Source organism: Girardinichthys multiradiatus, chromosome 3 (genome assembly GCF_021462225.1).
Source record: "Girardinichthys multiradiatus isolate DD_20200921_A chromosome 3, DD_fGirMul_XY1, whole genome shotgun sequence".
NCBI classification, from domain to species: Eukaryota; Metazoa; Chordata; class Actinopteri; order Cyprinodontiformes; family Goodeidae; genus Girardinichthys; species Girardinichthys multiradiatus.
In genome coordinates this window covers 14,003,548-14,017,256 of record NC_061796.1, presented here as the reverse complement: position 1 = coordinate 14,017,256, position 13,709 = coordinate 14,003,548, and the positions used below count along the sequence as shown (strand labels likewise).

Sequence of the window (13,709 nt, the reverse complement as noted above, 5' to 3'; positions counted from 1 at the left end):
CTGGATTACCCTGTTTTCACATTCATCCCTCTTGCCATCAACTCTGACCAGCCTCCTTTTCCCCTGCCGAAGAAAATCACCCCCAAGGCATGATGCTGCCTCCACCTTTTTTTTTCCAGTATGAATGGTGAGTTCCAGGTGTTAATTTTCCACCACACAGTGTTTTGCATGTATGGGCCAAAATGTTAAACTTTAGACTAATGTGTGCACCTATATGGTTTGTGGCAATCTACAAACAGGACATCTTTTGGCTTTCTTTGATCAATTTAAGAATCTTGCTACTTTTCCAGAGAAGCCAGATTTGTGGAGAGCATGACTTAATAGTTGTTGTGTCAACAGATTCTCTCACCTGACCTGTGGGGCTCTGCAGCTCTTCCATAGTTACCTTTGACTTCTTGGCATCTTCTCTGATATATAAGCTGCTTGCTATGTTCTTGATATGTTCTTTCCATTTTCATACGATAGGCTGAGCAGAGCCGTGTGAGATGTTTAAAGGTTAACCCAGCTTTAAATTAACATGCTTTATACTGGTGTGTTCTTCGGTCTTCATGATTCTCGTTGCTCTTTACCTCTGAGACTCACAATAAAATAAAACTAAATGCATACAATCCTAATAGACTGTATTAATATACTGTGGTTGTTACATCACCAAATATGAAAAGATGCAATACTTTTGAAAGGCACTTTAAATGACCTCTATGTTGCTCTTTTCCTGTTGTGACTAAATACTGGTTGACAAAATGGGAATTCAAATGATGTATATATAGTACACGTTCACAGTTATGCTCTGTGTTGAAATCTGTCACAAGGTAATGTTCCAAGCAGAAAAAGAGACTTCCAGACAATGAAGTCATACAAAATGAAAATTGGCCAGCAGTAACAACTGCATGACTCGGGAGTTAGATGGCCAAATTGTTTGATGACTCACCGAAACAAAAGCAACGCTGCGATTAACATCACAACAAGAAATAGTCCAATTCCAACTAAGACAGAAAGGGACTGGGTTCCTGGGGAGCAAATAAAGTCATATTAGATGAGAATAAAGTTAAAGAGTTAATAGCAGTTAAGTGCCACAAACCTTGCTGCGACGCTTCCACGGCCAAGACCACCTCAGTTGAGTTGCCCTCTCCAAGACTGTTCCTTACGTTGCAGACATAGAGACCGCCGTGGGACGACTCCATGGAGGGAAGGGACAGCACCTGTCCTGGGCCCACATGGATCAAAGTGTTGGAGCCAATTGTTTCTGTCCTTTTATACCACGTGTAGCTGTCTGCTGCCGGGTTAGCCTCGCTGCTACAGGTTAGATTGACCCTGCCACCCTCAACAATGTGCTCTGGATTCACTGAAACTGAAACATTCATCGGGTAATCTGAAGAGAAAAATGTATATGTTAACAATCATTCAAAAATGCTATATCTCTTTAAATCATTTTACATTGATATGTAAAACCTAGGAATGCTCTAAAGGGATTCCAAGTATGACATACAATGCCCAATATCGGGCTCGCTCACTAAATTCAACTCCTGATACCTGTTGCTGGTTTATTGTCTGTAATTTTAAGACAGATGCATTTTGACCAGGAAAACTTTCACAATCAGAGCATGTTTTTGCCTGAATGGCTTGCAGAATAGTATCATAGCCTGTGCACACTCTAAGTGGGATTACAGTGAAAGAGAGACTGTTTTGCATGCAGCAGCCCCTCTTTCTGTGTCATGCAACCTGCTCTGCTACTGCACTAATCTGTGAGGAAGAGAGCTACAGAGACTAAGACATTCAAAGCAAATGGCTACGTTCATAAAATAGGACAGTGACGTTTTTCTGCACATTATAAACTGCACATGATAAACTGAAACCAAATGTTCCAGTTTAATTATCAATGAGATTAAACACGCTAATGTTTCACTTTGGAAAGTGCTTTGCATGAAAATAAGGTCTGCAAGAGCCAGATGTCAGCTTGTTGAAGACGTTAGGTATATGTGTTGAGTCAGATATATTGTTACAAACAAATGGCTGTCCTGCTGAAACTCCCGTTGGGAGAAAGTATCAGTTAAGGTCAAGAGAAATGGATGTTGCAGCGTTATGAATGTCGATGATGAGTGAGTTCAGAAATCAGAAGACTAATATGGGCCAAATAGTCCTTATCGGGGCCTCCCTAGAAAGACATAGCCTCTCAAACCACTCCCGTTATCCATGTCTTTCTACTCACACTGGACATCGAGGTTTATCTCTGATGAGTTGATCCGGTCACTGCCTCTCCAGCTAATGTTGTTCCATGCCTGGCAGTGATACTGTCCCCTGTGTCTGGGCTGGATGTCCAAGGTGACATGGCTCTGCCCTGAACTAACATACTCTCCGTCCTTGTACAGATGGTATCCACTTTGTGCCACAGGAGGGTTGGCCTCGCTGCTGCAGGTCAAAGTCACCATGCTTCCTCTGACAATGTCTCCAGATGGACTCACTGACAGCTTTACATCTGTGGGAGCATCTGGTTTACAGAGGAATAGGAAGTTTAGTCTCAAGTGCAGGGTGAACAGACATCAGAAAGACATGTTTAAAGATTTCCTTTATCTACCGTATAAAAAGACAAAGAAGGGAAAAAAAGAAAAAAATCCACCAATACTTGCAGATTACATCTTCTGTTTACAACTTCCTCTGTTTTTATTGCCCCCACTGGTAAAAAAAGAGTAAAAAACATTAGAATATTTTCACGTTTTTCTTGTTGTGGGATAATCTCCTTCTGAAAAATGCTGCAGTTCTCCAACAGGGACCTTGGGATAATTTCTAACCTCCCATAACATCCTGTCCACTGTGCTTGGTGGCAAGATAAGCTTGTTTGTCACAGTTTTGGTTGCTTTAAACGTTTATATTATTGCTCTGAATGTATATAGTGAGTGCACTACCAGTCAAAAGTTTTAGAAATACTTTCTCATTTACTGATTTTCTTTATGTTTATGACTATTTCCATTGTACGTAGATTCTCACTGAAGCACTGTAACATTTCTTTTCACAGAAAGAGCAGAAATAACCAGGACAGACACTATATTGTGGATTATAGTCTGGTAAAAGGGAGCTGAATCTGCAAGTTGTGCCTATAAGTTTACATGTTGATTAGTTTCTGTCCCTCATATACAGGTCCTTCTCAAAAAATTAGCATATTGTGATAAAGTTCATTATTTTCCATAATGTCATGATGAAAATTTGACATTCATATATTTTAGATTCATTGCACACTAACTGAAATATTTCAGGTCTTTTATTGTCTTAATACGGATGATTGTGGCATACAGCTCATGAAAACCCAAAATTCCTATCTCACAAAATTAGCATATTTTATCCGACCAATAAAAGAAAAGTGTTTTTAATACAAAAAACGTCAACCTTCAAATAATCATGTACAGTTATGCACTCAATACTTGGTCGGGAATCCTTTGGCAGAAATGACTGCTTCAATGCGGCGTGGCATGGAGGCAATCAGCCTGTGGCACTGCTGAGGTCTTATGGAGGCCCAGGATGCTTCGATAGCGGCCTTTAGCTCATCCAGAGTGTTGGGTCTTGAGTCTCTCAACGTTCTCTTCACAATATCCCACAGATTCTCTATGGGGTTCAGGTCAGGAGAGTTGGCAGGCCAATTGAGCACAGTGATACCATGGTCAGTAAACCATTTACCAGTGGTTTTGGCACTGTGAGCAGGTGCCAGGTCGTGCTGAAAAATGAAATCTTCATCTCCATAAAGCTTTTCAGCAGATGGAAGCATGAAGTGCTCCAAAATCTCCTGATAGCTAGCTGCATTGACCCTGCCCTTGATAAAACACAGTGGACCAACACCAGCAGCTGACACGGCACCCCAGACCATCACTGACTGTGGGTACTTGACACTGGACTTCTGGCATTTTGGCATTTCCTTCTCCCCAGTCTTCCTCCAGACTCTGGCACCTTGATTTCCGAATGACATGCAGAATTTGCTTTCATCCGAAAAAAGTACTTTGGACCACTGAGCAACAGTCCAGTGCTGCTTCTCTGTAGCCCAGGTCTGGGGAATGTGGCACCTGTAGCCCATTTCCTGCACACGCCTGTGCACGGTGGCTCTGGATGTTTCTACTCCAGACTCAGTCCACTGCTTCCGCAGGTCCCCCAAGGTCTGGAATCGGCCCTTCTCCATAATCTTCCTCAGGCTCCGGTCACCTCTTCTCGTTGTGCAGCGTTTTCTGCCACACTTTTTCCTTCCCACAGACTTCCCACTGAGGTGCCTTGATACAGCACTCTGGGAACAGCCTATTCGTTCAGAAATTTCTTTCTGTGTCTCACCCTCTTGCTTGAGGGTGTCAATAGTGGCCTTCTGGACAGCAGTCAGGTCGGCAGTCTTACCCATGATTGGGGTTTTGAGTGATGAACCAGGCTGGGAGTTTTAAAGGCCTCAGGAATCTTTTGCAGGTGTTTAGAGTTAACTCGTTGATTCAGATGATTAGGTTCATAGCTCGTTTAGAGACCCTTTTAATGATATGCTAATTTTGTGAGATAGGAATTTTGGGTTTTCATGAGCTGTATGCCAAAATCATCCGTATTAAGACAATAAAAGACCTGAAATATTTCAGTTAGTGTGCAATGAATCTAAAATATATGAATGTTACATTTTCATCATGACATTATGGAAAATAATGAACTTTATCACAATATGCTAATTTTTTGAGAAGGACCTGTACTCACAGTGAACACTCAGAGCAACAGAGGCAGACCGGACTGTCTCCTGTCCCAGGATGGCACAGTAGTAGCTCCCAGCGTCCTCTCGTCTGGCCTGGAACACTGAAGTCCAAACACGCTGTCGTTCTTTGAACCAGACGATGTCTGTAGGTTCAGGACAGCCTGACCTGCAGGTCAACATGACAGTCTCCCCCTCTCTGGCGGTGTACGGCTGCACCACTGCGGTCAATTCTGTCACCATTGCAGAGAAACACGCGAGTCACAGCGAAAATCTTACTAATTTGTTGGAAATTTATGTTTATATACTCTTGGCTTATTACCTTTCACAGACAATAAAGCAGGTTTGTTACTTGTCCAACTCCCAAGGGTTGTTGAAAAACGGAAATAATAAGCTCCTTGATCCGAGGACTGAACGTTTTTGACCCTCAGGCTGCAGTCACCGTTGTTGCCAGTATATGTAAAATGGTTTGGTGGTGAAGGGAGATCTGAGAGGGGAATCAGACTCCCCCCATCAGATACTTTAGACCAGCCGATCCAGGTAAGAAAACGTCCAAAAGGATAGTAATACTTGCACTTTACATTTACTGATGTCCCTTTAAAAGCACACTGGTTTTCGTAGGTCACATTCCAGCTTCCACTCCAGACCCCTTTTGGTAAAAAATGTTTTAAACAATAAATAAATTGTTACAGTCGTCTCATTGTCAAAATAGTCCAAAAAGGATCTTACCTGGAATTAATCCCAGAATAATGAGAATCCACCTTCCCATAGTTTAAATCAACCGGTAAATCATGAAACTGTAGGGTACAGTACAAGGACAGGATAAATGACTAACTCTGTCTATTGCTTGGGTATATTTTTGGTCAGTGAAAAGCAGAAGTGAAACATCCTCTTCCCCTGTTTCCTTTTATTATATTGTGACACCTTCTGAATGATAAATACATTTTGGGTAAAAACCTTCTTATTGTAAAACTGAATGACAAGTGACATGCTAAGTTCAGGTGTGAAGAAACAGGGTTGATTCAACTAAAACACAGCGTTGAGCAAGAGTACAGAATGTTCAGAATCCAACAGCATAAAGCTGCAGTTATGCAAAGTACCCCAAGCATGGATGGTTAAGTAGTTTTCATAGTCAGCTTTACTTAGAAAATCTCTCAGTGGAAATGTTCATGTAACATAAGTGTAACAGGACTGCGGCTACTGAACATATTTTTAGAAGGGAAAAAGACACTAATCTGCTGACAGACCACAGCTGCCCACTGTAGTATCTGTAGAGTGGGGTTTCAACAGGATTTTACTACTTGAAACCTAAACATATTTTATAGGTTTTATGATGGATTGGATCAGGGATAAAAAGAACACCAAAATCATCTGCTCATAAAATTTAAGATGGGACAACTCTCATTTTGAAAGGTAACTGCTAGAAAAGTAAAGGTTGTGTGTTAATAAAGTCATTCCTGTAAGTCACTGTTTTCTGTGTGTGTTTTAATGTAGATAAAAACTCCCATGTCTCCCTTCCACAAGCTTTTGACCTCCTGTCTGACAAATGCCAGCCATATCAAGTCTATGTCCACTAGGGGGAGACACTGATCCACACAGAAATTATAATCCTATTTCGATTCCTAAACCCTGTTTAAAATTAGCTTTAATCAAATAAATTTGATGTTTGAGGTTTTACAGTGGGCTGCTTTTTCCACTGTATATAACTTTGTTTATTGTGTTTAACTGTAAATAATTATTTAGTTTTAACCTTTATGTGATGTTCATTTGTGTAGGTTCATGTGGTGTAGGATTTCAACAGTGCAAAATCCTAACACATGTTAAAAAATATTATATCTGATTGACAGTTTATGGTATAGTATTTGTTCATAGTTTTATGTCATATTCAATATCCCCATTTTATTGAATTTCCCATTTTTATCCAGTCTCTTGTTTTATTCAACATCCCCATTTCAGCAAATAACCTGAGTTTCTTGGCTCTTTGGCCAATCCCAGCAAAATATGAAAAAAACCCTACTCATTAAATGTGAGAATACTGTTTATATTTTCATAAATTAATGCATACAGTATTTTTACACTGATGCCTGGTCTTAGTCTACATTACATCCTAAAACATTGCAGCTAAATCTCTGCATTATTACTTTTTTAAAATTAATTAATTAATATTTAACATTTTTTGAGCTAATATCCTCTAACTTCTTTTGTGATTTTAAATTTCATGTGGAAATGAGAAAGATATTCAGGTCGAGACAAATTTAGAAAAAAACAGAAATAAAACATGTTCAATAATCATTTGATTGCTTTTCATTTCCATCTCTAACCACCGCCTTTCTGACCAACCAGAGAGCATCTTTGCAAAATGCCTGAAATGCAGCTGCCAGGTTTAATTTCCTCACATTTGTAATATTGTGTCTGTATTGCAAGATGAACACACTGAACGTTCACTCGGTGTGGCAACATCTTTTTGAACCAATCAGCGTCACGGAGGAATTTCTCAAATGTGTTGTAAAAAAAGTACAATTCACAGTCACAACCAGTAATTCAAGCAATGAGCAGATTAGATGGACTCTTCCAGTATACCATATGTTTATTATACATAGCCAAATTATAAATGACAATCAGTAGTAAACTAGAAAATAAACTATCCAAGGTGAGAAGAGCAGCAAAAACTATTTTTACTTTTCCTTAGTATAGCTGTTGCTTGGCACTATGTTAAAATTATCTCGACAAGACAGATGCAGAGTAACCAATCAGATCAAACCTATTACAATACCAAAATGTATTCTACGGACTGATGAATATTCAACTTTGTTCTTGATGTTTTCTCCACTAATATTCCTAATATCAGACTGTCAGTTTTATCATAAGCAGTTACGCTCAACATTCAGCAATCTAAGTTATTAGAGGATGTGAAGGATAATGTATAAATTGTGTGGCAAAATGTCGGTGGAGAAAATAATTCAAAAAACAATAACATAAATTTATTGGCTTATGCAGTGCATAGCAAGTAAGACAGCCTAAGGTGCTTCTTTATATTAGTGTTTCACCCTTTAAGTCCTTTAAAGCGTTTTCACTTCACTGGACAGCATGCTACTCCGGGATGCATTAAGGAAAAGAGAGAAGACATGCAGCACAGCTCAGGAGCTGGGGTTACAGAGACGTCCGGTACGCTCTGTCTGAACAGGATGGGTGTCATCATTTACTGGAGTTTCGGACAGAAACAGGAAAGTCTTTGCGCCACCAGGTGATGAAAGCAAATCACATGAGACCGGTTTACTCTACGTGTTGTTCTGTCAGACAAAGACAATAGAACAACAGAATATCAGGAGAATAAACACTGATTAGTTATAACATGGCAGATAAAGTGAATAACATTGATTTTCTCTTTATCGTGGTACCTGTTAGTGGGTGGGATATACAGTGGCTTGTAAAAGTATTCATACCCCTTGAACTTTTCCACATATTGTCACATTACAACACAAACATAAATATATTTTATTGGAATTTTATGTGAAAGACCAACACAAAGTAGCATACAATTGTCAAGTCAAGTTTATTTATATAGCGCTTTTCAGCAACAAGGCACTCAAAGCGCTGTACATGAGGAAAAACATAACAATGATACAGAAAATCAAACACAGAAAAACAAATCAAATCAAATGACATTAATAATCCTTGGGGGTTTACTGGTAAGAGCTGGTTCTAATCCAATCTTTCTAATAGAGGTAATTCGCTCATTAAGTCTTCAGTGGTAAGGAATTCATCCTGTGCTAGAAGAAAACTGATAATATTAATCCTTGAGGTCACTGGTATGAGGCAGCTGTGGTCCCATCATTCAAATAAGCTGGGTCACTGGTATAAAACAGTTTTAGTCCAAACTTTTCAAATACTAGTAATGTTTGGCTGTCACTGGTATGATATACAGGGGTTGTAATACAATTCTTTTAAGAAATCTAAAATTCTCTGGTCATTGGTGTAAAAACAGTCCAAATTTTCAAATAGTAATAATATTTGGCTTTTGCTGGTAATCCTTCTGAGAAATCTGAAAATCTATGAAAAGTAATGAAATCACACATTTTGGTAGATGAGAAAAGAGACCACATTAGGTAAGAAGAGGAAAAAAAAAATCATATTTCACACTTTGTCCTTAGCAGGATAGTTTGAGATTGCAAAACAAAAACAAAAAAACCGAGCACATAGAGGCAACACATATACGAAACAACATCATGCAGGGGATCCAATGAAGGCAGTGTGAAGGGGTGCATATGTCTATCTTGAGCATGTGCGTGTGTACATGTGAGTGTGTGCAAAGTAAGTCCGTGAAGCACTGTCACAGAGGCCATTGTCCTTGATGATACGATGGAAGGTTCATCAGAACAAAGTTCTGAGCAGGTCCACAGATGTCCTTGGGGAAGGGAGGGGGCAGAGGGAGCAGAGCGTCATGTTTACATAACTTCCAGGAGAAGTTCAAGATAGCCAACCATCTAGGCCGTGCAGGGGAGCCAGATTCAGAATCAGAAACAATTATTTGGGTTAGGCTGACTCTTAATTGTGAAGTGGAAAGAAAAGGATGCATGATTTATTTTTTTATTTTACAAATAAAAACTGAAAAGGGCATTGTGCATAGGTATTCAGCCCCCCTGAGTCAATACTTTGTGGAACTACCTTTTGCTGCAATTACAGCTGCAAGTCTTTTAGGATATGTCTCTACCAGCTTTCACATCTACTGACTGAAATTTTTACCCATTCTTCATTGCAAATCAGCTAAAGCTCAGTCAGATTAGACAGAAAGCATTTGTGAACAGCAGTTTTCAGGCCTGGACTTTGACTAAACCATTTTAGCCCTGGCTTTATGTTTAGGGTCGTTGTCCTGCTGGAAGGTGAACCTCCGCCCCAGTCTCAAGTCTTTTGCAGACTCCAACAGGTTTTCTTCCATGATTGCCCTGTATTTGGCTCCATCCATTTCCCATCAACTCTGACCACCTTCCCTGTCCCTGCTGAAGAGAAGCAGCCCCAGAGCATGATGCTGCCACCACCATATTAGACAATGGGGATGGTGTGTTCAGATGTGCAGTGTTAGTTCTCCGCCACACGTAGTGTTTTGCCTTTTGGCTAAAAAGTTCAATTTTGGTCTCGTCTGACCAAAGTACCTTCTTCCACATGTTTGCTGTGTCCACAACATGGCTTCTGGCACACTGCAAACAAGACTTCTTATGGTTTTCTTTTAACAATGGCTTTCTTCTTGCCACTCTTCCATAAAGACCACATTTGTGCAGTGCACTTTGTGTTGGTCCTTCACATAAAATTCCAAAAAATATATATTTGTGTTTGTGGCTGTAATGCGACAATATGTGGAAAAGTTCAAGGGGTATGAACACTTTTATAAGCCACTGTATTAGGCAGCATGTGAACATTTTGTAATTAAAGTGTTTGAGAGAGTTTGATGCAGGACAAATTGAGATGACGACTGGGGCCAGAGCCTCTGTCTTAAAATGCATCTCACGTGGAGTGTTCCTGTACTACTGTGATCAGCATTTATGAAAAGTGGACCAAAGGAGGAACAGTGGTGAACTCTTAATAGTAACTGGATCTGAACCAGAGTGAAGAACTGATTTCGTTAGTAGCCAGAAAGTGGGCTTATGGGGACCAACAACCAATCAGAATGATAATATTTAAAACTCCGATGTTTGTTCTGTTCTGGATCAAGACAAAATAGTAAAAACACTGCGTTTCAGCATTAATAAACAATTGGATTAGCACTGGATGCATTTGGTTATTGCATCACATAGAGCTGCAGTTACAATCACCGTTTGCTAAATCTATAAATGGCTTTTCTGAATCATTTCTTAAGCGCTGTCTGTCTTTTAATATCACCAGTGTTCATAAATACTGTCTACCATTTTCTAGTGCTGCTGAAACCAATCTTCTTTTAAAGAACCGGTTAAAACTTGGCTCAACGCCATCTACAGCCAAGAGGCACTATGGGCCGAAGGCATGCATGTGGAGTCAGTGTGATACTTTGCTTATTCAGGAAATGTGTTCCATTGATACATAAATGTTGCCACTTCTTCTGTATGTGTACAGTTTTGACAAAAACATCTGAAATTAATAAACAATAATGTCGCAGGTAGAAGAACGCGTAGCTCTTCCTATCACTGCACTGTGTGGAGTCGTACCTGATGACGTGTTTCCTCCTGGCTAGTGCTGAGGCTGGGGCAGGAAAGTGTAAACAACTCTGGAAGAATCCCTTGCTTTGCTCTCTCCTCTCAGAGGCATGTTGTGCACCTGGACCTGATCTGGACTACAGGGACGTCACAGGAAATTCATGAGGTCGACCAAAAAGGTAAGTTCACATCAACGAGAACTTCCAGATGCAACACAATGTTATATACAGCACCCTCTACAGTTATTGGCACTTCTGACAAAGATGCATAAAATACCTTAATGTCAAATTATTTCACATTGCAATAGCACGTTCTCAGATTTAACAAACTCCAACCTTTGATGTGAATAAGTTCATATAATGGAGAAAAATTATTTTTCTTGTTATTTATCACAAACTAACTGGTGTCAGAATTAATGGTACTCCCAACATTTTCTACAAAATAAATGCATGCGTGACTTTTTTTAAGTTGAGTATGCAAGATTTTAAAGAATGTAATACATTTCTTGAAAAACTTAAAGGCTCAAGGTTTAATAGAACTTGTTTAACAATTCATGGCTTTTTGTTTCACTTGGGATGTAAGTGTGAAATAACACACAAATGAGAAAAACATGAAATCATGCTGTTCGAGTAGGGCAGATGTATTGATCTTAAATCAGTAAATGGCAACAACACAATAGCTATTTGCTTATACCTCCTCCTGTCTACTGTCAGAGCTAAATTTAAAACATTTAAGAAATTTGGAACTATGACAAACAAGGCTTGAAGAAGACCCAAGGGAACTGCAGTCAACCTGGAGTCCACAAGAAACATCCATTGATTTTAAGGCTTTTGTACACGTCTTTTCAAGGGGTTTTAATAATAGTAGAAGCCATTATAACAAAACCCTCTTAGATACAAAAAAGGATTGGAGCAGGATGCTTTCTAACAGTAAATGTCTACCTGGACATTTGGGAGTAGTGCACAGAGACCAAGTTGGAGGCGGAGCAGCGGCCTGAAACCCCTTTGATTGGTGGAGCATCCATCAGAGGAACGATGGAGGGATGGGAGGTGTCACTTAAATCATCTGGCTCCTCCTGTGCCCACATGAAAAACATCAAATTCCTCCTCTTTTCCATTTGTCCACCTACCTCAGAAGACGTCAAGAGCAGCTCACCGGGATGTCGGACATTTTGCCCTTTCTAACCGGGTGGGTTTGTTCTGCTGACTCATGGCAGATGGCCTCAGGTGTCACAGGTGGGCGCTGGGGTCAAACACAAACAAAAGCGCAAAGACACAAACCACAGAGAATAAACTAGATAAATTGGATCACAGATCATAGGAACTAATTCCAGACTTTATTGTGGTACACTGGATCATTCTTCAAAGCCCTGTTTTCTCTTGGTGTCAGCTTTAGCAAAACAGAAAATGCTGAGTTATTCTTAGACTGATAAAAACAATAACAAAGACAGCTGTACCTTATTTACATCCTCTATGGTCTCCATGTCTACTCTGTGCATGTTCTTACTGTGAAGGCAAAGACACCGTTAGAGGCAGGATAAATGAAGAAAATAGACCAAAACCTAATAAATAAAAAGGAGAAACAGCTGCTGCAGAGGAATAAGTATTTCCAGTCACCTGATCATGACGGCCACCGTCAGCGTGATGAGACCAGCAGACACGCCCACTGCTGAAGCCAACGCGATCACCTTTAAACGACCTGCCATTGGCATTGTAAAGGTTATCAGCATGACAGAAACATGAAGTTGTCCAATACAAAAGCAGAGGTTCAGCAGGCTAAAAATTAACAGAAGGCATAAAAATAGAAACAGAAAGTGATTAAAGAGCTAAAGATGGACATCCGAGAGCGCCTGTCTGGACCTGGGTCATGTATTTCCACTTCTTCTTTCCAAAGCTCCATTTCTTCAGCTGTCTAGACTCAAATAGCAGTTTTCCGCAGCACCTCATCACCTCCTCTCCTTATAGTGAGAGTGGTTTACATGACTCACAGTAAATCATAGAAAAACAGAAAACATGAGACAATGAAAGCCAGACGCCGGACCGACCACTGCAATGGTGACAGCGAGGCTTCATTGCTCATAGAAGCAGACAAACAGAAACCATATCTGAAAATCTTCTGTGGTATAAACACTGACAAATACTCAGATACTCAAGTTTTTTCTTCTTCTTCAGCATCTGAGATAATCAGAAACATGGCTGTAAATTTGCAGCAGGTGGGTTTCACTGCAGTAATCCGTGACACCTCATCCTAGCATGATGAGAAATTTCAGGATGAAAACCAAATAGAGCAGGGCTGGCCCAAGGTCATATGGGGCCTTAGGCAGAAGTTAAATTGGGGCTGTTAAGAACATCACAATTATTAACAGAGTTTCAGTAGATATTTGGTTGAATCTGAGAGTGTAGGTCAAGTTTAGTTAAATAACTAAAATAAAAATAAATTAAACCCAAACACAAAGGCAAGATTAAACATGTAGCATCAGATTGTAGCTATGTTAACACAACCATCACACATTAAAGATTATTGTTTGCACTTTTACAAAGGAAACTTGCCAATTCCTTCCAATCTTAAACTGAAATTTTAAACAGTCAGTCATTCAGTCATTTTCTACCGCTTATTCCATAGTGGGTCACGGGGGAGCTGGTGCCTATCTCCAGCAGTCTATGGGCGAAAGGCAGGGTACATCCTGGACAGGTCGCCAGTCCATCGCAGAAATTTTAAACAATTTAAAATATTTTAATTTGTGTATGCTGAAACCATCAAATTAAATGCATTAGTGTTCCTAAAAAACAAACAAAAAAATTAAATAAAAAAACAAACATAAAAAAACAAAAAAAGTGTATGATCTATGT

The 13,709-nt window shown here is 39.7% G+C and overlaps 2 protein-coding genes across 7 annotated transcripts in view; both read right to left on the bottom strand.

The window, feature by feature from the left end:
- The window catches only part of LOC124865302 (B-cell receptor CD22-like), a 7,805-nt gene extending 2,229 nt beyond the window's left edge, over positions 1 to 5,576 (bottom strand). For both annotated transcript variants that reach the window (XM_047360283.1, XM_047360284.1), the window contains exons 1-6: positions 5,426 to 5,576; positions 5,019 to 5,345; positions 4,705 to 4,929; positions 2,207 to 2,485; positions 1,079 to 1,369; positions 929 to 1,007 (exon numbers count right to left, since the gene is read on the bottom strand). In XM_047360283.1, coding sequence (XP_047216239.1) covers positions 929 to 1,007; positions 1,079 to 1,369; positions 2,207 to 2,485; positions 4,705 to 4,929; positions 5,019 to 5,345; positions 5,426 to 5,465 — 1,241 coding nt within the window. In that variant the 5' untranslated portion in view covers positions 5,466 to 5,576. The remainder of the gene's footprint in view (positions 1 to 928; positions 1,008 to 1,078; positions 1,370 to 2,206; positions 2,486 to 4,704; positions 4,930 to 5,018; positions 5,346 to 5,425) is intronic.
- Positions 5,577 to 7,268: 1,692 nt separating this feature from the next.
- si:dkey-33i11.1 (hemicentin-2) overlaps positions 7,269 to 13,709 on the bottom strand; it is a 34,080-nt gene continuing 27,639 nt past the window's right edge. For 4 of the 5 annotated variants that reach the window (XM_047358862.1, XM_047358855.1, XM_047358836.1 and 1 more), the window contains exons 14-19: positions 12,477 to 12,558; positions 12,317 to 12,365; positions 12,016 to 12,102; positions 11,802 to 11,935; positions 10,873 to 10,997; positions 7,269 to 7,986 (exon numbers count right to left, since the gene is read on the bottom strand). In XM_047358862.1, the coding sequence (XP_047214818.1) occupies positions 10,895 to 10,997; positions 11,802 to 11,935; positions 12,016 to 12,102; positions 12,317 to 12,365; positions 12,477 to 12,558 (455 nt within the window). In that variant the 3' untranslated portion in view covers positions 7,269 to 7,986; positions 10,873 to 10,894. Of the gene's footprint in view, positions 7,987 to 10,872; positions 10,998 to 11,801; positions 11,936 to 11,989; positions 12,103 to 12,316; positions 12,366 to 12,476; positions 12,559 to 13,709 lie in introns of those variants that run through there. The other variant, XM_047358848.1, reaches the window with a different exon arrangement.